Consider the following 24,914-nt stretch of genomic DNA (forward strand, 5'->3'; position numbering starts at 1 on the left):
GTGAACTTTTAGATCTTGTGAGGGTTTTATCTTTTGCACTCTCTTGTGGTCACTCTTGCTTACTTCATTAAGCCATAGAAAATTTATTGGTTTAAGTTGTTACTGGAGTAATTGCTCGGTCCTTTGGCCGATGCAGTGAAGAATTACAGATTATCAAACACGAGTCAGGAAAGTTTATTAGGATACATTCTAAGGGACGAATGGGCTAAGTCAAGAGAGACAATGGCTCTGAAGGGGTTGGGACTTGCGTTTATATTGTTGGCTCTGGGCCAGCTCTGCATGTGACGTGCAGACTTGGGTCATTTGATTAACATGTATAGGTTATATAACCCATTTCTTTCTGTGCATGCCTTTACCGGCAATGCACACAGAAAAACCCACTGGGGGCATTAAACCTGCAATGCTAATTTATTGTAGCTGTATTATAATGAGGTTAAGGTTAGACCAACGGCAAGCTTTAACATTCTGCTCAGCCGTCAAAAACCAGATGATTCTGGTTGGATTTTTACTTCCCTCTTATCAGCATGTTCTAACCACAAAAATAGTCCCCGGGGGTTGGACCTGGGTGGTCGCTGGGGAGTGGACCTGGAAGGCACAAAATGCAGGTTACGTTATGACCCACCCCTCCTGTCGCTGATGACTACCTTCTGCCTAACAGTATCTGGGATAGGAGTGGATCTTATGCAGATATAAAAACTTCTTTCAAGTCATTGAACCAGGTATGCATATGGTCTGAAGTAAACAGAATCATAGAAACTGATACACATAGTAAACAGAAGCACTGAAACTGGTATGCATCGTAAATGTACAGTAAAGAGAGTCACTAAGGTTTGGAGGGAGGAAAGAGAAGCAAAGAAAAGAAAAACTTTGAAAAAGTCCCAAGCTAAACTACACTGTTAAATTGATTTACCTGAGAAGTTTAAATCTCAAAATAGAAGATATAGTGTCACTGTTACAGAGTCACTCTAGATCCTATTGTCAATGAGCAGACGATAAATCCTTTAAACTGGAAAAACTTTTAAACTAGAAAATTTTTAGAGCTCTCATTGTAAATAACTGTTTTATTAATAACTGTAGAAAGACCAAATTAAAAAGTGGTTCCAAAGAAATAACATAGCTAGCCTACTTTATTTGAGTAAATGAAACTACATAAAAGAATTTTCTAAAAAAAGATAATGTGGTTAGATAAGTATATGAATCGATGATATCATTTAAGCAGCAAATAAATTATTTGAGAAATTTAAAACAGTTGTCTTAGTTTTAAAATTCTAATCTTTACAGGACTAAGGATGTGACTGCAAAAACAATTCAACGCTTACCAATCCTTTTACCATCCCCAAACTGCCCCTATTCATCCCAAAAGACTTGTAAATATTGGCCTTAGGAAACCAACGTACTTCTAGGAGGAGCTTGTACATCTTTCCCTGTGACTTTGAGATGTACCGTGTTTCCCAGAAAATTAGACCTAGATGGACAATCAGCTCTAATGCGTCTTTTGGAGCAAAAATTAATATAAGACCCAGTATTTATTTTATTATATTATATTATATTATATTGTACTGTACTATATTATATTATATTTATTATATTATATTAGACCTGGTCTTATATTGTAGTAAAATAAGACCAGGTCTTATATTAATTTTTGCTCCAAAAGACTCATTAGAACTGATTGTCCGGCTAGGTTTTATTTTCGGGGAAACACGGTAAATACCTGGTTATGTCCAGTAACTGTTAGCTAGGCTATCTTTTTAAAATGCAAATTTCAGGAAGGTAATTCTTATCAAAAGAAAAAAAGGGTGTCTTTGGGAGGAAGGTCATTTGAATGTATTCCACTTCTTTTATGAAAGCCATGATGTCTCTCCATCTGTTTGTTTGTTCATGTGTGTATATGTGTTATAGACATATAGTATTTTTCTACCTATGGATGACATTACTAATTTGTAAAATATCTTCATTTAATTGCTTTAAAAACAAACAAGCACTTATATTAATTAAGGATTGGGTATTCTGAAATTCTGAAAAATATAGAAAGTAACCCAAATGTGTTTCAGGTTCATGTGATTTGGGGAAAATATTCAGAAACAGAGCGAGTTTAAGTTTTTGGTTTAATTAAAACAGACATGTTTTTAGAGTTGTCAGTATTAAAATATTTTTATTTTATTTAGTTTACAAAAATAAGTTCTTGTTGTCTCTGTCACAAAATTTGTCAGCAAGCAAAATAGCTTGGGATAATAATTGCCTTTGATGTGTCATGGAGTTTACATGAGTGATCTAAACATAATTGTTAAGCATTAATAAACTAAATAGATACAAGTAAAATAGACGTTTAGATGTAACTTTTTAGCAATAATTATGTTATATATATTTAAAATAGTTTCCTTATGTCTTTTGATAACTTGAAAACTTAGAGTTTTACAAAGTTAATGATGAAAATTATTTACTATCTAGATCATTTCTGATGAGACAAGTAAAGAGTTACTAGGAGCGGGCTTATGAGCTGGCAGGATGGGACAGGCACAGGGTTAACAGGAGCGAGCTTGTGAGCTAGTCGGAAGAAGCTTAAAAATTAACCACTTGGCTCTAAATCCTCAGGCTAGCACTGCACCTGCAAACTGACAAGCACCTTTCATCCATCATAGGTGGGAAGAGAACAGTTCCCAATTGCAACAGCAACCCCCTGCAAGCTGACATCCATCACAGATGGGAACAGGACAGTTCCCAGGAGAAGACAATTGTAACGGCAGCCGCCCGACAAGCTAACAATCACCCTACGTCCTCCTTAGAAAAATATAAAACTTGAGCTAAACAGAAACCCGCCACAGCTGTCCCTATCTGGCTTTGCCCTTGCTAAACTCCCTTTGCCAGTATTTTTCTTCCAAATAGAATTCTATCTGTTTCTTTGCCAAACTTTCAATAAACCTTTACTTGCTCTCCCACTTTGTAGAGTCTTGTGAATGCTTTCATGTTCTGCCAACCACCAGCGGTTAATTCTATGCCAATACAATTGCCAAATAAGATAAAATACTGAAACATTAATTGCTAAATAAGTCTAAGTTTGCCTACTTTTGGTTTCTGATTTCAGACAAACTAAAAGATAAATTTGGATATTTAAATAAATATTGGTTGTACTTTATTGTACTTTATTTATGTTTCCAAAAATTATGATGTATATTTGCCAGTAAAAGAATGTATGTTTCTAGAGGTTAATAAATGAAGTTATAAATTGCCAATCTAAAAAAATACTTATTTCTTATCTTTTAGTTTTAACTAGAAGTTAAGGTTTCCAAGGGTTAAGAATTCTGATTAACATGCAAGTTTTCAGTAAAAAAAAAAAAAAAAAAAAAATATATATATATATAAAGAATGGAATGGAAATACATTTTTTTGAAGTAAAAGAACGTCATTGTTCCCTAAAGTGAGGCAAAGTGAAAAAGGACAAATAGGACAAAATCTGAATTGTACAAAATAAAGTTAGAAGGTTTATGTGTAGAAGGTTTATGAAAAGGACTCTTGATAAAGGAAATTTTATGTCTTGTCAAGCTAAATAAGATTTAAATAAATGAGTTTAAATATCAAAAGTAAGCTGATGCAAAATTGAGAGTTTGGTTTTCTTCCTCTCTTTTATAAGGACAAAGTTTTCTTGTACTGGTAGTGTGCTTCTGATAAGACATTGTGAAAGTTTTCTGACTAGAAAACAAGGATTCTGTGTTTTATCAAAAATAATTTTGTATGTTTTATGTTATTTTAATTAGTCCTTGATTACTTAAGAAAACTGAATCTTCTTGTTGCTGAAAAATGGGTTCAGTATCGCCACAGGAAGGAATTCAAGGACATACCGAATAAGCCAAGCAAACAAAGCCAAGCAAGTAGAGGACTTATTGAAAGACAGGAAGAGAGCACACTCCCAAAACAGTGGAAGTGGGCAGGCCAAGAGAACAACAACAGCCCCAAAAAACAAAGAGGCTTAGAATTTGTTTAGAATGAGGGCATATTCAAGATGCAGGGGTGGCATTATGGGCATTCCCCAGTGGATCCTTACTGACTACTCCTTCCCATCAGGAAGTGGGATTCCCTTGTCCTTATTTGGCCCGTGTCAAAACTGTCATGGTGACACAAGGGGTGGAGATTTTTTTCCTGCCCATAATGCTAATATAATAGTATTATAATCTATAACAATTAGCTAAAGTTCCCCTTGAGAGGCAAGATGGCGTCCGGAGTCACCAAAATCTAATTCTGGCCTGTCTGGTAGCTGCACCTTTTTTAAAGAATGATTTCATTTTCTCCCTCCTTTGTTTTCCAGCACTTCCTCCTTCCTTTCCTCCCCTCTCTTTCCCTGTGGCCCTATTCTTTTTGCCTATGGTAATAGTCTCAATAGTAAGCTAAAATTTTACTAACAATTACGTGACTTTCTGTATTTGTCTTTGAAAACTATTGTCTCTTTGGTTAAATGGATAATTAAGTATTGTTTCAAAATTATCTGTGATCTAAACCTTTTGATTTGACAAACTTTCCAAAATCCAAATTTTAAATAGTATTTTTTAACCTGAAGTAACTTTCAGAATTTCCAAAAATGTCCTTGGAATATTGCAAAGAGTCTTTCTCCTTATAAAAGAGATTAAACTGATTAGGACTATTTGGTATGTTAAATTGCATGGGAAACATTGTCAAATAAGTGATGATAAATTTCTAGGGTATATCGTGGGGCTACACAATGGCTGCAAATTAAATGAATAGTTGGAGCTGTCGGAAACCCAAGATGCCTTCTTGGTACTTTCCAGTTCCCTGGCAAACTCCATTTTTAGTTTTTGCATTCCTTCATCTACCATAGTGCATTTAAGCTGGACATCATTCAATTGCCACTTAGTATGGGTTATCAGTATGTTCTTGTTGTTGTACATGATCTGACAATTAAGTTCGTGAACTCATCCTTGAAAAAGTGCTACATACCTCATTGCTGAATATCACTACGGTCACCTTTGAAGTACTCCTTTTGGGAAACTATGCACTGATGCCAGTGTCTAGTCCATTCTCCAAAGCAATTTTGGAACTCTTTTTCTGGATTGACCATCAGCACTGTCTTTGTATTGCCTTTGATGTCCTGAATGTCATCAAAATGTCTTCCTTTCAATATTTTGTTAATCTTCAGGCAAAGAAAGAAGTCATTGGGGCAAGATCAGGTGAGTAAGGAGGTTGTTCCAATACAGTTATTTGTTTACTGGCTGAAAACTCCCTCACAGACAGTGCCTGTGAGCTGGTGCATTGCTGTGATGCAAGAGCCATGAATTGGCGAAAAGTTCAGGTCATCTCATCTAACTTTGTCACGCAGCCTTTTCAGCACTTCCAAATAGTAAACCTGGTTAACTATTTGTCCAGTTGGTACAAATTCATAATGAATAATCCCGCTGATATCAAAAAAGTTAGCAACATCATTGCAACAAGTTTGTGAACTTAATTGTCAGACCTCACTATGTTTCAAACCTCAACATTCAAACTTTTTGCAATCAGTGGGAATAATTTTTAAAAACCTAATGTCACCTATTGCCTTGCTGTGTTGATTATTAGTAAATGTTTCTGCTCATTTGAGAATTGATTGAAACTTTTTTTGTATCAGTGATGTTTTCTCTTAAATAGCAAAAACATTCATTATGTGAAGAATTCGTGTGAAATATGTGCATGAACATTTGTGGCACCTGCTAAACTCTCCCTGTAGGTGCCTGCACAATCATTTTGGGTTAACAAGAAAAGTCTTATTTAAAAAAGATTTCCAGCTCCTGCACATAGGTTAGGATATACGAAGCAACTATAGGATCCTTTGTAGATAGGATCCCCATCCCCAGAGTGGACCAAATAGATGAGCAGAATTACCTGCAGGAGGATTTCTGAGAGGAGCTTTCCCTATCAAGGACGTTATGTAGGGCACATATTAAGCCTGTACTTTGCCACCTGGTATTTTGAAGGGAGTGCCATATATTTCCTATAACTGCTGTTCCCCCAAGCTTAGGTTGTCAGTACATTGACCCTCGGGTTCAACCCAATAGTTGGCATTGAGAAAGAGTTTCCTAAAGAGGAAAGTTTGTGGCACCTGTGTTGTCAACATGAACCCAAAAGAAACTTTAGTTTCCCCAGATGGTTATCAGATGGCTTTCAGGGGTGGGGTGGTTATAGGGAGGGCAATGATCACAGGGGAAACATGGCTAAAATGAAAAGTCAGCAGGTTAATTTGTAATCAAAATGTGTGACTAAGCTACAGCAGAAAGACGCCCAGTCTAGGTTTAAACAGGTGGAAATAGTGAATAAAATAACTCATATATTTTTATTTCAGCAATTTTTAATTTAGCTGAAAACTAAGAGAAATAACTATCTAGAAAAGAAAAGCAAAACAGGAAGTTGAGGTCCTAGTTGTGAGCATGACTAAAGTAGAAAGGATTCATTGGAGTATTGGAATGGAGAATAAGACTTCGTAGGTGGCGTTGGGATTGTGACATCCCCGTATGTCCACACACTATGAGGTTGAGAATCAAGGATTTAACTTCCATATTATAGTTAGCTGCAACTACTTGTATACTGCTGGAAATAAAGATGGCTTATCTGATTTCTGAAATGGGACTATAAACATTTCCCCCTGTCTGAGTGGATAGAGTCCCGGGGGTAAGGGGACTCTAAGCAGCTGGAAGAAGATACATGGAGCCGAAGGCAAAGTTGCCATGTTTTATTCACAGGCTTTATGGACACAGCCAGGGGTTTCTCACTGCTGAACACAGCTGGACATTCTCAGGTTACAACCCACGGCCAGTGGCAGCAGCCTCTTTCCTCATCAGCCCCCTTTCTCAGCAGCCCACAGTAGCTGCCCCCATGTCTTAGCAGCCAGCCTCATAAAATAGCCAGACCTTTTTATACCGTGCCAAGACAAAGGTGGCTCACAGCCAAGGTGCTTACATAAGAATAGTTAGAGTAACATCTTCAGGATGGACAGTGCCTGTGCAACATTCCATCTTATTGGAGTGGCAAGTCGCCGGTCAGGGCCACCAGATGGCTGGGGGGGAAGCCTGACAAACTTTATTGTTCCTTCCCCCCCACCCCAACTGACTTAGTGATAGCAGCAAAGATGTTTGTCACCTGTAGGAAGTCTATGTGGACAAAAAGTCATTGGTGAGTAATTCAGGTCCCAGAATGGTGCTGTCCTTAGATAGGGATTTAGATTTTCAGCTGTCTAACTGAAAATAGGAAATCTAATCTGAGAAATTAACATACACCTGGTCTGGTACCCTAATAACAGTGGGGCCAAGCAAAGGCATGTAGGACATCACCATGCAGGTATGTTTCCACAGTCTTGTTCCAGGGACTCACACAAAAAGCAATCCCTGCTAAAGATTAGCTCACAGTCAAAAGTTACAAACACCAACACAACAAGAATCATCAGGAAGGACAGTCAGTGGATTCAATAAATTGGGTGAACTGGTATCTTAAGAATAAAATAAAAGTAGAGCAAGCTAAAAAAGATGTTAAGTATAAAGGACAGAATTCATACCCCAAGAAAAGTTTGTGTTTTAAAAGTTGCTTTAAAAGATGCCACTGGTATGAACTCTACAAATGACATAATAAAATACAAAAGAAATACACATCAAGGTTGTAAAAAACAGAGGAAAAGTCCAGATGGGCGGAGACTAGGGAGACATGCAAACTCCATAAATGCCACGTGGGATCTGGATTGGATCCTGGACCAGAAAAAGGACATTTACGGGAAACGGAAAAGATTTGTCTGAGGTCTACAGAGTGGTGAAGTATGGTATCAGCGTTAGCTTCCTGGTTGCCACGATAATTGCACTATGGTTATGAAAGATGCTAACCTTGAGGGAAATTAAGGGAAAGAGTGTATGGGAGAGCTTGTGTACTATTTCAGAAACTTCTTTCTAAGTCTAAAATTATTTCTAAATAGGAAGGAAGGAAGAAAAGAAGGAAGGAAAGTTGGAGGGAAGTAAGAGAGGGAGGGAGGGAGGAAGGAAGGAAGAGAAGAAAGAAGGAAGGAAGGGTGGAGGGAAGGGAGGGAGGGAGCGAGGGAGGGAGGAAAGAAGGAAGGAAAGGAAAGGAGGGAGGGAGGAAGGGAGGGAGGGAGGAAGGGAAGAAAGTAAGAAGGAAGGAAAGAAGGAAGGAAGGAAGGGGCATGCAGAAGTTGGAGGGACTTTCGAGAGGCTTCGGCTCTCATCTGTGGGGTGTACATTTCATACTGTAAATCATGAGGAGCCCTGGAAGGAGTCCCGCCCGGGAGAGGGCTGATGAAATCTGCACTTAGGCGAACCCACCTGCGGCTTGGGGGACTGAGACAGGGAGGAGACAGCTGAAGGAGGAGGGGAAACAGACCTGCATTGCCCCTTCGCCGTAGGGGCAGGGTAGGGGACTGTTTTCCAGCTGACTGCTCTGGTAACCGCTGTTGTAACAGCGGCCAGGTCTGCACGCTGGGGGCTGGGAGCCTGGAGGCGCGGTCCCCACGTGGGGAGCCTGGGCTCGCGGCCGCCAGGGGGCAGGACACGTCGGTCCCCGTTCGGTGGCCGTAACCGCCCGGATCCCCTGTGCTCTAGCACGACCTGCGCCGGCAGAAAGGGCAGCAGGAGTCCGGCCGCCGTCCGCCCCGCCTGCGGGGTGCCCAGGTACTCGGACTTGGCGGAGCTCAACACGTAAAGGCCATAGGCCTCGGCAGGAGGGCTGATTTAGATCCTGGGGAGTTGTTTCCTCCTAGTCTTTAAAGATCCCAATCTAGTTTAGAGGAGTCTGTGTTTTGTGTAGCTGGTTGGAAAATCCACACTTTGCTTGCCTGGTTGTTCGCGGTCACTGCTTTGTTTCACACCAGTGTCTGGAGTGTCAGCTGTCACACACGCAGACCACACTTTGAACGCCCCTGAGGCCGTGGAATAGGGCATTTGGTCCTCACTGATTTAACACCTGTGGAGAATTTATGATGTGCTGCAGAACACACTCGCGGCCTTGTTCTAAAAATTAAATCTCCTTGGAGAGGGACCCACGAAAGATCCGTGAGCATGTTCATAGGCAGGCAGTTAACGTGTGCGATGCAAATAGCACACTCCATAACACTCCAGAACACAGTCACAACTGTTTTTAAGAAACTGTAACTCCTAACTAACATTCTTACCTTGCTTCAGGATTATTGGGAGAGTAAGAAGTTTGGCTGTAAGCACTTAGCCGAGCCCCGCTTGAAGAGTCCCTTTGGTGACATTGGTGCCTCTCCAGTACAGGGCACAGTGCATAATCCAGTACTGCTGAAGGAACATTTCTACGGTACATTAAGATGCTGCTTGAATGCATAAACAGAAAAACATTATTAAAATTTCCTCTGAAATAGTTTCTATTTTTCTTCCCTTTTTCATGTGATAGTGGATAAATGGCAGGCAAAAAGCGAGAAATCCAGTTACAGGTGGGCATGACATAGCAACAATTCTTTACATGGTGCATTGGCATTTGAACAGCTTTACAGCACCTTCCTTTTTCAGGCAGTCATCAATAACCAAAGCCTGTGGGATGAGATGTTGCAGAACAAAGGCCTAACAGGTACTGGGGCTCCCCTGTTGTCCAGCCAGCTGCAGTTTGGCCCAGGACACTTCATAGCACCCCAAAGCAGAGCTCAGTTCCCTACTTCCAGCATAATACCCTGCTATATCTTTGCCCTTGTCCTTGCCCAGCACTGGGTCAAGCTGCTATTCTAGAACTTTTGACACTGCTCTTTCACAATATCTTCTTCTAGTGATTGATGTTTATCAAGCCTGGTGTGGTCCATGCAAAGCCATGCAAACTTTATTCAGAAAATTGAAAAATGAGCTGAACGAAGATGAAATTCTGCATTTTGTTGTAGTAAGGATTTCATTTCTATTAAACTGTTGTTTTCTTGTTGCTTTAAGTGTTGAAGTATTCTCTTTAAGAATGGTCTTAATTTAAACAACCTGTCAACTCTTCTAAATGGACAATGTTTACTTGGTAGTTTTACTATATATTTAGTTTTATGGGGTCTGAGAATGATTGTGATTTTTATCCCATTCCTATTACATTGAGTTGATCAACCATGGTTGTGAATGTTAGAAAAGTATAAAAATAGAATCTATTGGCACATTTCTTTTCACCTGACAATATAGTCAGTGTATGTCTCTTAGAATATGGACTGCAAGTACTGTTTACTGAAGAGCATTGAGAAGGACTCTGGACATTTACCCAGTTTTCCAGTGGTAGTGATTTCCCTCACTTATTTGCCACGCAAATGTGACAGGGATTAAAATGTTACAGCCAAGCTCATTGGACCCCACTGTATTGATTATTCAATTTTTCTACATTAAGCTGTCTACTAGTTAGAGCTTTGTTATCCAATATGGCGGCCGCTAGGTACAAGCAGTTTTTGAGCACTGAAATGTGGCTGGTATGACTGAGGAACTGAATTTTTGTTTTTAATTAATTTAAATTTAAAAACTGATTCTCAATTCAGTTGTTATAAATCTTTTAAAGTTGTTTGAGAAAACTTGGATATGTGAATCTACTTTTTTTACTGTGAATATTATGAACTCAAATTAGAGAGCAATTATTTATGATTAAAATTTAGCCCACAAATTGAGATGTACTCTAAGTGTAAAATACATACTAGATTTTGAAGGCTTAGTATGAAAAAAAGTGAACTATCTTAATAATGTTTTCATTGATCACATGTTGAAATGATCATATTTTGGATATACTAAATTAAGGAAAATATATTATTGCATTATTTTCACCTGTTACTTTGTTTTCATTTTTAAATGTGGCTATTAGAAAATTTAAAAGTATAAGTGTGGCTCACATTTTGTTTTGATTGGACAGAAACGTCCAAACCAGCTAGACCTAGGATGCAGCAGCAGATAAGTGATTACATATCTTTACTCCTTACCCCTAACATGCAGAACCCCTGATGCAAACATGAAGCCTCAAGCCACTGCACACTCTCAGGCCTTCCAGGACACCTTCCAACCCAGACCTTGGGATGAAATTGCTTAGTGACCTTAACTTGTGTTTGACCGTCCATCCTCTTCCACAAACACATTGTTTACAGGACTTCTTTTTCTTAGTTCAACATTACAAATAAGTAGTCTAAAGCTTAGAAACTCACCTCTTATTATTTTTTCTCTTCAAGAGAGGAGGTGGTAAAGAAATAAACCCAAAAAACTAAAGCACCAACAAAGAAAAAAGTGTAAAAATAAAAAAGACAGAGAGTAAATGGCTATCCACAATTGTTAACCTAATTTCAGAGGACAGAGAATGGGGCTTAAAGGCTATTGCCACATGCAGTAGACTGGGTAGGTGTAAGAAGTTAAAGGACATCAAAAGGATCTAACAGCTGGCAAATGGATCACAGACAATCAAGGATCATCAGAAAATTCTTATGAACCCTAGTGGCTGTCTGGACATGGTAGGAGTGCAAGTTCATGGGCTAGTGGTCATGGGGAAACTCCAGTGTCTAAAAGGAAATTGAGGGTCAATTGGGAGAGACTGACAATAAGGCAGGCCCCCTGCTTACCTGTCAGGCTAGCTGGAGGGGAACTTGAGCAGAGGAAACCAAAGCAAGAAGTCCTTAGGCAATGAGAAAGTGTAACTTGATGCTGTGTTTCCAGGTGGTCTAGAGTCGTCATATCCCTTCTTGTTTATAGGGTCTGAGTAGGAACCAACCTGGGGTGTGTGTGGAGTGGGCAAGTGGTGGAGGCTGACAAGTGGGTGTGGAAGGGAACAGACTACAGAACTGTTGGGCTCCCGTCTCAGCACCGCGCAGAGCTGTGTGAGGATATGGGTCTCAACAGCGCTTCCTCCCCAAACCCAGAGGCCTCTGTCTGTGTCCTCCCAGCACTACCCGCGCCACACAAAATTCCTCAGCCTACTTCATGAGGCATCAGGTCCACGACTGTGTCTATCCCACTGGGATGTGTTAGGTGTCTTTCCAAAATATGTCCAATCTATAAGAACTAGCGTCTGTTGAATTTAACAAAAAATTTGTGTGTTGTCTCTGAATGGTTTCTCTTCTGCTCTGTTTGAATGCCCCCAACAATAGTACATTCACATAGACAGATACTGTTTTTATATGACTTGCTTATAAATGGAAGAACGTTTATACTATGTATAGTTTCCAACCCTTCATTGTGAGCAACGGGTGGGGGCCCTCTATTGGATATTTTGCTTTCTGAAGTTAGCTTAGGAAAGGGACCCTTTCTGAACTTGTAAATTTAAATCCAAAATTAAAACCTGTAAGATTGATTACCTATTTAAATCATCCTAAGCTGAATGGTCATTATAAAAGTTTTCCTGTTATGTGCTCTTTTAAAAGACTTGAAGACCTGTGCTAACTTTGCAACTATACGTATAAAACTTCAGTAAATATGATTTATTGCAGTTCTTTTATATTATTAAACGCTTTACTTGTTAGTACTTTATTATGATATAGACATTGTAATGATGATACCTAGACTACTTTTAAATATAATCTTTGACTTCTGTCCGTTAATATTATAGATTTGTTTCTTTCAGCCCCTTCCTGTTTTCTTTTCTGAAAGCTGTAGAATCTTCGAAGGAAGGAAGGAAGGAAGGAAGGAAGGAAGGAAGGAAGGAAGGAAGGAAGGAAGGAAGGAAATGATGTAGACTCCAATATGCTTTAAAAAAAAAATATAACATCGAACTGAGGGGCCGTTCCCCCTTACCATCCTTGGCAGAGGTTGAGGAACTTGCAGAAATCCCAGTTTGAAAACAGTTGCCTTAGGTCGCAAAAAAACAGCTCTTGTAGAAGCCCCTACCACTGACCTCCTCCTGACAGCTGGCCCAAGGGATGCTCTGTTAATATGCAGGAACACATTATTTAATACATAGGTTTTTTTCCTTTGTTTTTTTTAAATCAATTTAGGACAACTTGAATTTTGTGAGAAAACTCTAAGAAAATTACAAATGTAAAAATTAAAGACTTTGAGATTTGACCAACCAGTATTTGGAAGTATTTAGTTAGCTCCTTTTTATGTATAACCCTATGACTGATGCCGGGGAGGGTGACATGCAAAGGTGAATATGAAACATCACCTATCTGTGCGCACGGGTGTTGTTCTAACAAAGGAGATGAGATAGGCCCATATGACAGTCATACAGTACTGAAAGGGGCCGTAGGTGACCTGAGAGAGGTGCAGTAATTTCTGTCTGGAGTGGAGGTGATTGGCAACAGGAGGAAGAAAGGTGACTTCTTAGAGGAAGGACACGTGAGCTGGGTTGGAAAAGAAGCAGGTAAGGAGTGAGGAAAGCGTGGGTGGTGTCTGGCAAACCACAAGGAGATGAGTTCAGCTACAGGTTGGGTTCACCTTTATAGGTGAACAGTCAGACGTCACGTTTCAGCCAAATGATGCAGGGCCTGACTTGCCAGTGTAGGCAATTTGATCCTTAAAACAATTATGACATACTAAGAGAATGTTGTAGTAAAGGTAAAAATAAAAAAATATATGAATCTCTGTGCTTTTTGTACATAGTGTATCTAATGACTTGGACATAGTTTCATTTATTATTCTGTGAAATTGGTTTTTTCAGGCAGAAGCCGACAGCATTGTGACTTTGCAGTCATTTAGAGACAAATGTGAACCAATTTTTCTCTTTAGTGTTGTAAGTACAATATTTATCATCTCAAATGTATTATCAGATTCTAACTTACAGTTAGAGAAAAGTAGCATTGTAAAATTGCCATGGAACTCCTCTGATGATAGTAATTATAGATTTTTTGCCTTATCTTTGCTTGTCTATTAATAGATTTCATAATCTGACCTCTAGCAGCTGATAATGGATTGGGAGATTAGACCACCACACACTGAATTGATCAGGGAAAAGGAAAACAAGATGTGTTTACCTTTCTTAGGAAATAATCAGAATTTGTATGATGAATTATTATTTACAGGAGTGAAAAACTGGAAATTTCTTAGATTCCCAGTAGGAGAGAATTGATTATAAATATTCATGTATATCAATACAAGGAAATATCTGTATGATCACTATTTTATAATATATATTGTGTTTATCTTTGTATTTAGAAATGCATAGAACAAAGACAGAAAATATATTCAACAAAATGTCAGTAGCAGTTTTCCATGTTTGGGAGAAGGATGCATAGTTTAAGTTTTCTTCTTTACACTTTTCTATATTTTCCCAATATTCTGTAATGAACACACAGCTTTAAAACCAGAAAAACATCGTATATAGCTGTTCCAGTTCCACTGACTCTATTTCCTATGCTGTACTCCACATCCTGTGACTACATATATATATATATATATATATATATATATATATATATATATATATATATATATATACATATATGTGTTATATTATAGTTGACATTCAGTATTCTTCAGCTTCAGCTTCAGGTGTACAGTGCAGTGGTCAGGCACTTGACCTCCTAACATCCAATGAGCTTTTCTCCCAGTGCACCTCCTCTAACTATTCCTGCAGTTTTGCCTCAGACTTTATCACTTACTTGCTCACTTACTGCTTGTTTTTTCAAATATTCCCACAGTGGCCCTGTGTATTGGTCAGCATTCTTAGCTGACAACAAATTCATCTAGCAAGTTTCAGACAGGAAGGGCTTTTTCAAGGGACATTAGAAAGCTCACAGAATCCTTGGAAAGTTCCTTTTAGTGGGAAGTGGTATAGAGTGTCAGGTTTCATTTAAACCTTTCTCAACTGGATGCTTCTCATTGACCTTTGAACATGACTAAGTTTTTCCAAATAAAAAATAATAATGTTTGATATCATGTTCCTCTCCAGCTACCAACCATCTCTCTCCTTTACTTCACAGCTAAATTTCTCAAAAGAGATTTTACATTTATTTTTACCCCATTTCTTCTCATCCCATTAAGTTCACATCCATTCAATCTAACTTTTGTCTGATTATTCCACCAAATTTGCTGTTGCCATTTATAATGAATTACTATCCTTGTTAAATAAAACAGATATTTTAGGTCTTCACATACTGTAACTCTGAAATATACTGAATAGAGAGACCATATCTTCTTCCTTTTTGAAACATTTGCTTCATTTGGCTTTTATAACTTGGTTTTTCTTTCGCTGTCCTAGATGTAGGTTCATCCTTCTTTATGCAGCTAGTAAACACTGACTTTATCATGCCATATACTTTCCTTAGAACATTTCCTCCACATACAGTTTCAGTAGTCACCTTTTATGTATCAATAACTCGTTTATATCTTCAGCTAAATCCTACACTTTGAGCTCCAGACTTGTGTATCCAGATGGTGCCTTGACATTTTCTCTTGGCTTTCTCAAGGGCATCTCACAATGAGCTGGTCTAACAGCAGACCCCCACCCCCCATCCAGGAAATTGGTTTTCTAGTGTTGCCTCATTTAGTGAATAACATCTTAATTTATCTAGCTTAATTTATCTAGTTTCTCAAGCCAGAACAAAAAAGTCAACTTAGCAACTTCTGTTTACATCATACCCAATCCACAACAGACCTGAACCTGTCAATTTTACCACTTAAGTCTTTCTCACACTCATCTGCTTCTTTGCATTCTTTCCAACTACATCACCACTGCCATAGACGGAGCAACCATCTCTCTCATCTTTACTTCTACAATAGTATCTAATTAGTATACAGACATCTTCTCCTGCTCCCCCGCTAACCCTTTCTCCACATGGTAGGTGACATGATCCTTATAAACAACGGTTCTAATCATAGTGACTGCCTCTGTTTTAACATTCCCAAGGCTTCCCACTGCACTCAGGATAAAGGCATCCTGCGTGACCACTGAGCTCTGCACTCCCTGGTTCCCCCGGCTATGGGCTTCGTCTCAGACCAAGCACCCACCCCTCACGTTCGTGGCTGGCTTTCTCATTTGCCATATTCCTGTCTGTCCGTAGGACCCTTGCATCTCTATTCCTTTTGCCTCGCTAGAATGCTCTTTCTTCTCTTTTTTGCCTAGTTATCTTTTACCAAACCTTCATATTTTAAAACCAGAATCACTTCCTGATATTTATAAATTCCTTCGCCAATCTCCTTGATCAGGACAAATTCTTACACATGCTCCCAGTTCTTTATTCCTCTCTTGATGGCACCTATCATGGTTGTTCTTTCACACGTATTGTTGTTGTTGTTGTTGTTTTGGTAATTTAATTAGGTCAGGTATTAATATTCCATACCAGCATGCCTATGCAGTGCTAGTAAACAGGTGTTTAATAAATATGTGTTGAAATACAGTCAAAAGGTACATAATGTCAAAAATAATTTAGGAGGGTGATGTTGGTAGGCCTCAACAGAAACATCAAAATGTCACACAGGGAAGGCCTGTCTTTAGTTCTAGGAGGACAGACAGGTTGGAAGCAGGACTCGAAGAGCTGGGTTTACCAAATTGAGACATACTTTCACATCACGAGATTATTTTAAAATGGCTAATTACAATTTCTAAAAAAAGGATGGGTGTGGGTGTGGATATGGGAGGTGGTGACTTAGTCCAGTCGAAAGTGTTAGCTCTTGACTTATCCTGAAAATAAAAGTCTCCATTATACTTTGTTTTCTCTTATAGAATGGCAAAATTATTGCAAAGATTAATGGTGCAAATGCACCACTTGTTAGTAAAAAAATTATTAAGTTGATCAATGAGGAGAGGAAAATTGCAGCAGGTGAACTGGTTCGTCCTCAGGTAACACTTTGGATTACTGTCTTATTCTTAAAAAATGCATTACGTCTCTTTTGTTTCCTAAAAATGTTTCCTAAAACATTTTCCCTAATTTTATAACTATCTATCTGTCTAAGTGGTGCAGAGTTTCTGGGATGTATTTTATCAATATGAATCAGAGGCCTTAACAAGCACATGCATCCTTTGAGCAATTATACTCCCAATAATTTTCCCTAAGAAGATAATGAGACAAATATAGAAAAGAATGTTTATTGCAGTGTTGTCTATCTTATTAAAAATTTGGAATCAACCCAAATTCTAACAACAGTGAATATATTACATAAGATGTCTGTAATTTATGTCATAAATTATACAAATCCAAGAGCAGAATAGTATTTAGGGTATTCTAGCTCTGTATTATTGATATGGAAAGAGGGATTAATGAAGAAAAAAAGAGTACATTTTAATAAGATATTGAGAATAAGATCCTGTGTATGTGAAATGTATTACCTATGTGATAAAAAATAAAATATTTTAAAATCAAGAAATAAATCATAAAGGATGTAGAGATATGAACATAATAACATGAAAAAGTAAGCCACCTAACAAAGTGATCAGAAATATAGGCAGATAAATAGAAGCGACTGGTGTTTTTGAAATACACACACACACACACACACACCCCCCAAACAACAACAAACAAGGGAAAGTATGAATCTAAGAAACAGAAAGTAGAGATGAGCCAGGAAATATTGAAAAATAGAAATAATGAGATGGTAGAGATCCAAACTTGACAAGTATTTGCTGTAAAAAATGTCAGTTTAAATCAAGGAAGGATCAACACTTCAATAAATAGACTTAGGAATATTGGGTTAATTGTTTGTATAAGAAAGTTGTATCATTTCCTCATATTCTATACATAAATAAGTTACAGATGAATTAAAGAGCTGAATATGAAGAAAAAAAATGTAAAAGTTAGAAGAAAATATTGGCAAACATTCATATTACCATAGGTTGAGGGAGGCTTTGTAAGCATAACACAGAACAGGGATATCAAAAAAGGAAAAATTAATAGATTTGATTATTCAGAACTTTGGTGGGCATCCTAAAATGTAAAAAGAAGGCAATAGACCGAGTAGAATGCTTGCACTATGTGTCACTGTGCTAATATTCATAGTGTATACAAAGTACTTTATGAGCACTAAGGAAAAAAATGATCATTTTGATAAAAAATTGACAAAGAAAATGTAGGGAATTTATATTGTCATATAAATTTATAGTGATAAATTATAAAAAAATGATTTATCACTATTAGGCAAGGACATTTTATTTTTCAGGTTTCTTGTTTTTCAGGAAATCTCCCATTTTCTCTCTCTGTCTGTCTATCTCTTCCTTTCTTTCTCTTAATATCCCCCCACTTCTTGTTAAATATTTAATAACTAGGAATTATTGAGGACTTACTGTTTGTTAAGATTTGCAAATATTAATAGATCTCATTTAATGCTTATAGAAATCTTTTCACCCCCAGTTTTATTGAGATATAATTGACAAATAACATTTTATTAGTTTAAGATGTACAACATAATGTTTTGATATATATGTATATTGCAAAATCATTATTTCACTAAGTTTAGTTAACATGTCAGCTCACATAATTACAACTTTTTTCTTCTGATGGAAACTTTTAAGATCTACTCTCCTAGCAACTTTCAAATACATAATATAGTATTAGTAACTATAGTCACCTGTATATTATATCCAGAATATTGTATGTATATTATACCCAGAATTTATTTATCTTATAACTGGAAGTTTGTACCTTTTGACCACCTTCACCCAATTCCCCCACACCCCCGCCTCTGCCTCTGGCAGCCACATTCTGTTCTCTGTATCTATGACTTCAGATAATTTTAAGAGTCTACATATAAGTGAGATCATACAATATTGTCTTGCTCTGTCTGACTTATCTCACTTAGCATAATGCCCTCAAGGTCTATCCATGTGGTCACAAATGGCAAGATTTCCTCTTTTTTTATGGATGAATGATATTTCATTTTATGTATATTCCACATTTTCTTTATCCATTCATCCTTTGATGGACACTTAGTTTGTTGACCCTTGAACAACATGGGGGTTAAGGGCATCGACCCCCACACAGTTGAAAAATCCCTGTATAATTTTTGATGCCCCTCAAACTCAGTTATCCCTCAGTATCAGCAGGTGATTGGTTCTAGGGCTCCCTGTGGATATAAAAATGCACAGATGCTCAAGTTACTTATATAAAATAGTATAGAGTCAGCCCTTTGCATCAGTGGATTCCCAACAGTGGATCAAAAACAAGCTCTTAGTTTCATTGATTTTTTTCTATTGTCCTTTTAGTCTCTATTTTATTTATTTCTGCACTGATCTTTGTTATTTCCTTCATCTACTAACTTTGGCTTCATTTATTCTTTTTCTGTTCTTCGTTTCTTGAAGTATAAAGCTAGGTTATTTATTCAAGACCTTTCTTTTTTCTTAATATAGGCATTTATTTCTGTGAACTTCCCTCTTAGAACTCTTATTGCATCCTTTAAGTTTTGGTATGTTGTATTCTCATTTTTATTTGTCTCAAGGTGGTTTTTTATTTGTCCTTTGTTTTGATTTCTTCTTTGACCCTTTGGTTGTTCAGTAGCATGTTGTTTAATCACCACATATTTGAATTTTCCAGTTTCTTCTTGTAGTGGATTTCTGGTTTCATACCAGAAAAGATGCTTGATATAATTTCAATCCACTTAAATTTATTGAGACTTGTTTTGTGCCTAACATATGATCTATCCTAGAGAATGTTGCACACATACTTGAGAAAAATGTGTATTCTGCTGCTTTTGGATGCCACGTTCTATACATATCTGTTAAGTTTGTTTGGTCTACTGTGCAGTTTAAAGTTTAAGTCCAATGTTTCCTATTGATTTTCTGTTTGGACGGTTTATCCATTGCTGGTTCTACTGACCCAACAAACACCAGCCCTGCTGGGTGCCAGAGCCAGGCTATCAAAGGATGTGCCCTCTGGGGAGCAGCTACCAAAGCTGAGGTAACAGATGTGCACTCAAGCTATCTTCATGTAAATACCAGTGACCTGGAACAGAGCAGAAGGAGAGAGCAAAGAAGGGACCTGCCAGCCTTCCTGATTTCTGGGGAATATTGCAGTTAGCCCCTAGATGTGTGTCATACTAAAAGCCTGACCCTCAGGCTGCAGTCCCCAAGACATGCAAATAGGATCCCTCAGGGAAATATTGGGAGTTGGGTCCTTCTGACAGCTGCCTTTTTGCTGTGCCCTGGGGAATAGCTGGTCAAGAACTATTTTATTGTTTGTTACATTCCCGTGGGACGTGCAAATGCAAGCTCTGGTTCACTAGAACCAAGTGAACAAGGGGTTTGTTCCCTAGGTAACAGTTGCAAAAGCCAGGGCACCAGACATGTGCACAAGCTCTCTCCAGGAAGACACCAGCAACCTGGAGTAGGGCAGACGGAGAGCACAAAGTGGGTTCTGCTGGCGTCCCAGGTGTCTGGAGAGAATTGCAGTCAGACCCTAAACCTTGTTAAATTAAGACACTGACCCTCAGGCTACAGCTTTTAAGATTTCCAAATAGGCCTCTCAGGAAAAAACCTGGGTGTGTCAGTCTGCCATCTCTGCACCAAGCCCTGGGAGTATAGGCACAGTGAGTCCTCAGGAGCCTGTTAAGAGCTATTTACTGTATCTCATGGATCCTGTGGATGCAAGCCCCAGTTGGTTTTCACAGCTAGGCTTTTTGAGGGCCCATCTCTCTGTTGGAAGTCTTAAGATTTGGGGCACTAGATGTTGAGTCTAAACCCTTCCTTAGGAAAATGCTGGGAGTTGTGAGTTCCGTCCTGATTGTATGTTGTTGTGCCAGGGGTGGAGTTTATTTGTGGTGAGACTGTGTGTTAACCTCTCCTACCCTTTTCAACATGGTGAGGTTTTTTGTTTTTGTTTTGTCTGTTTTTTCCGCATTTGCCTGATGTGTAGGAGGCACCCAGTTAGTTTCTGGATTTCTTTCAGAGGGAATTGTGCAACATGTAGCTGAAGATTGGGTATGTCCTTGGGGGGAGGTGAGTTCAGGGGCCTCCTATGTGCCATTATGAAACGGAACCTCAAGAAATCTTACGAGATATTTACAAATGATAAGACCGTGCTTAAAAACATTAAGTCATTTCCCCAGAAACAGGCAATTAGTAGGCGGTGAAACCAGAATTTGAAGTCAGACAGAATGACCCCTAAACATATTCTCCTAATGCTATATTCAATCTACTTTCTCTATGTTTACTGTTTTATGATGATATTGTTCTCATTGTTCTTGCTGTTCTTACAGAATGACATCTGGTTTTAATTAATAAGAGTGTGTATACAAGAAATTTATTAACATTATGTTTATTTTACATTATTCCATTCTGTTGACTACATCTGTATTAGCTTTCTTATCTAATTGCCTTGTCTAGCACAGCCCTGTCTGATAGTAATGAAATATAAGCCACGATGTGAGCTACATACATAATTTAAAATATTTTACTAGTCACATTGGAAACAAGAATCAGGTGAAACTAATCTTAAAAGCCTCTTTTGTTTAATCCAGTATATTAAAAAGATTCCCATTTAAAGATACACTCAATATAAAAAGTAAAATATTCTACATTCATATTATTTTTTAAATTTAGTTTTATTATCAGTTTCAGGTGTACAAAACAACATAATGATTAGACATTTCCATCCCTCACAAAGTGGTAAACCCACCAAGTCTACTACCCCTCTGACACTGTACATAGCTATTACAATACTGTTGCCTATATTCCCTATGCCTGTACTTTCCATCCTTTGACTGTATATACAGAGGGTGCCAAACAAATGTATACACATTTGAAGAAAGGAAAAAACTGTATTAAAATTGTAATACTCAATATATACCAATAACAAAAGATGAATACAAGTCAAATGTGACTTCTGCAATTAATAGAGGTGCTCAAGGTGGTTACCATCAGCATCCAGACACTTCTGATTACAGCAAACTACTGCTTGAGCAACGTTGACCAAAGTGTTCACTTGTATACATTTTTTGGCACCCCCGGTACACACACACACCACACACACACACACACACACACATATGAGATTAGATAATTAAGTTCACAAACTCATCCTAGAAAAAGTACTACATACCTCATGGCTGAATATCACGATGGTCACCTTCAAAGTACTCCCCTTGGGAAGCTATGCACTGACACTAATGCCTAGTCCACCCTTCAAAGCAATTTTGGAACTTTTTCTGGGATGGCCATCAGAGTTGTCGTCGTATTACCCTTGATGTCCTGAATGTCATCAAAATGTCTTCCTTTCAATATTTCCTTTATCTTCGGGTAAAGAAAGAAGTCATTGGGGACCAGATCAGGTGAGTAGGGAGGGTGTTCCAATACAGTTATTTGTTTACTGACTAAAAACTCCCTCACAGACAGTGCTGTGTGAGCTGGTGCATTGTCATGATGCAAGAGCCATGAATTGTTGGTGAAAAGTTCAGGTCGTCTAACTTTTTCATGCAGCCTTTTCAGCACTTACAAATAGTAAACTTGGTTAACTGTTTGTCCAGTTGGTACAAATTCATAATGAATAATCCCTCTGATATCAAAAAAAGGTTAGCAACATCGTTGCAACAAGTTCGTGAACTTAGTTGTCAGAGCTCACACACGCGCACGCGCATGTGTGTGTGTGTAATTATTGTTTATACTCAATATTATTTTATGTTAGCTTCATGTGTACAGCACAGTGGTTAGGCATTTCTGTAATCTATGAAGTGATCCCTGCAAAAAGTTCAGTACCCATCTTATACCCCACGTAGTCTTTATAACATTATTGATTATATTCCACATCCTTGTGACAATTTTGTGACTACCAATTTGTACTTTCTAATCCCTTCACCTTCTCACTCATCCCCCAACCCCCTCCCATTTAGTAACCATCAGTTTTTTCTCTGTATCTATGATTCTATTTCTGTTTTGTTTGCTTGTTTATTCTGTTCTTTAGATTCCACATATAGGTGAGATCATATGGTATCTGTCTTTCTCAGTCTGACTAATTTCACTAAACATAATACCCTCTGGGTCCATCCATGTTGTTGCAGATGATAAGATTTCATTCTTTTTTATGGCAGAGTAATATTAAATTGTATATAAATGTACCACAATTTCTTTATTCAATTGTCTATTGATGGGTACTTTGGTTGTTTACAAATCTTAACTATTGTGAATGGAGCTGCAGTAAACATAGGGGTACATATATTTTTTTGAATTAGTGCTTTGGATTTCTTTGGATAAATACCCAGGAGTGGAATTGCTAGGTCATAAGGTAGTTCTATTTTTTGAGGAACCTCCATACTGTTTTCCATAGTGGCTGCACCAATTTTCAATCCCACCAACAGTGCACAAGGGTTCCCTTTTCTCCACATCCTCACCAGCACTTTTTGTTTGTTCATTTATTGATGATAGACATTCTGACAGGAGTGAGGTTTGTATCTCATTGTGGTTTTTATTTCCCTGATAATTAGTGAACTTGAGCATCTTTTCATATGTCTATTGGCCATGGGGGTGTCCTCTTTGGAGAAATGTCTATTCATGCCCCTGCCAATTTTTTAATTGGGTTCCTTGTTTTTCTGGTGTTGAGTTGTATGAGGTTTTTTTTCCTTTTATATGTAAATTTTGGATATTAATTCTTTATCAGATGTATCATTGGCAAATAACTTCTCCCATTCAGTAGGATGTCTTTTTATTTTGTTGATGGTTTCCTTTGCTGTGAAAAAATTTTAGTTTGATATAGTCCCATTTGTTTATTTTTTTCCTTTGGTTTCCATTGCCCGAGGAGATACATCAGTAAAAATATTACTAAAAGTAATGTCTGAGAGTTTACTTCCTCTATTTTCTTTTAGGAGTTTTATAGTTTCAAGTCTTACATTTAAGTCTTTAATTCATTTTGAGTTTATTCTTGTACATGTATAAGAAGGTGGTCCAGTTTCACTTTTTTGCATGTATCTGTCCAGTTTTCCAAGCAGCTTTTATTAGATAGACTGTCTTTACCCCAATGTAAATTCTTGCTTTCTTTGTCATAGATTAAATGACCACATAGGCATGAATTTATTTCTGGGCTCTCTATTCTGTTCCATTGATCTATGTGTCTGTTTTTATGCCAGTGTCATGCTGTTTTGATTATTTATAGTTTAATTTGATATCAAGTAATGTGATACCTCCAGCTTTGTTCTTATTTCTCAGGATTGCTGTGGCTAATGGGGGTCTTTTATGGCTCCATATAAATTTTAGGATTGTTTGTGTTTGAAAAATGCCAGTTTTAAAAAAATAGGTATTGTATTAATCTATAGATTGCTTTTGGTAGTATGGACAGTTGAACTATATTAATTATTATTATCCATGAGGATGGTATGTTTCCATTTATTCGTGTCTTCTTTAATTTCTCTCTTCAATGTCTTACACTTTTCTGAGTATAGGTCTTTTACTTCCTTGATTAAATTTATTCCTAAATATTTTGTTTTTTGATGCAATTGTAAATGGGATTGTTTTCTTAATTTCTCTTTCTAATAGTCTGTTTTTGGTGTATAAAAATGCAACTGATTTCTGAATATTAATTCTGTATCCTGTTACTTTACTAAATTCATTTATCAGTTGTAATAGTTTTTTGTGTGGAATCTTTGTGGTTCTCTATACATAGTATCTTGTCATCTGCAAATAATGACAATTTACTTCTTTCTTTTCCATTTGGATGCCTTTTATCTCTTTTTTTTCTCCTCTGATTGTTGTGGCTCTCATTTTTTTCATATTAAATCTTAGGAATATGTGTGTTTTTCACTTATAGCACATTTTAATTTGGACTAACCTCATTTCAAGTGCTCAAATAGACTTATGTGGTTTAACATTTATATATATATCTACATATATAAATGTTAAGGTGGTATCTTTCTGTTTCTAATTTCCAAATAGTAATGGTCAGGAATGGATCTTGAAACTTATCAAATGCACTTTTGATCTTTAACCTGATAATTATATATTTATTGCTTTCTTACTTGTTAATCTCTGTTTCTTTCTTATTTTATTCCTTATGCTCTTCTTAAGTTTCAAGCTGTTTTTTGTTGTTGTTGTTGTTTTTGCTTTTAACCATTTCCATAGAGCATATATCCACTATTTGTGATAGT

General features: G+C 37.5%; 1 protein-coding gene across 7 annotated transcripts in view; it reads left to right on the forward strand.

Moving 5' to 3' along the window:
- The window catches only part of NME8 (NME/NM23 family member 8), a 72,116-nt gene that overhangs the window by 22,183 nt on the left and 25,019 nt on the right, over positions 1-24,914 (forward strand). For 6 of the 7 annotated variants that reach the window (XR_004421111.1, XR_004421114.1, XR_004421109.1 and 3 more), the window contains one exon: positions 2,596-2,933. Coding sequence is in view for 1 of the 7 variants with exons in the window: in XM_033087948.1 (XP_032943839.1) it covers positions 9,398-9,430; positions 9,507-9,564; positions 9,758-9,864; positions 13,579-13,650; positions 16,582-16,698 (387 nt within the window). In the remaining 6 variants the exon portion in view is untranslated. Of the gene's footprint in view, positions 1-2,595; positions 2,934-9,158; positions 9,295-9,390; positions 9,431-9,506; positions 9,565-9,757; positions 9,865-13,578; positions 13,651-16,581; positions 16,699-24,914 lie in introns of those variants that run through there. The other variant, XM_033087948.1, reaches the window with a different exon arrangement.

This window comes from Rhinolophus ferrumequinum, chromosome 20 (genome assembly GCF_004115265.2).
Source record: "Rhinolophus ferrumequinum isolate MPI-CBG mRhiFer1 chromosome 20, mRhiFer1_v1.p, whole genome shotgun sequence".
NCBI lineage: Eukaryota > Metazoa > Chordata > Mammalia > Chiroptera > Rhinolophidae > Rhinolophus > Rhinolophus ferrumequinum.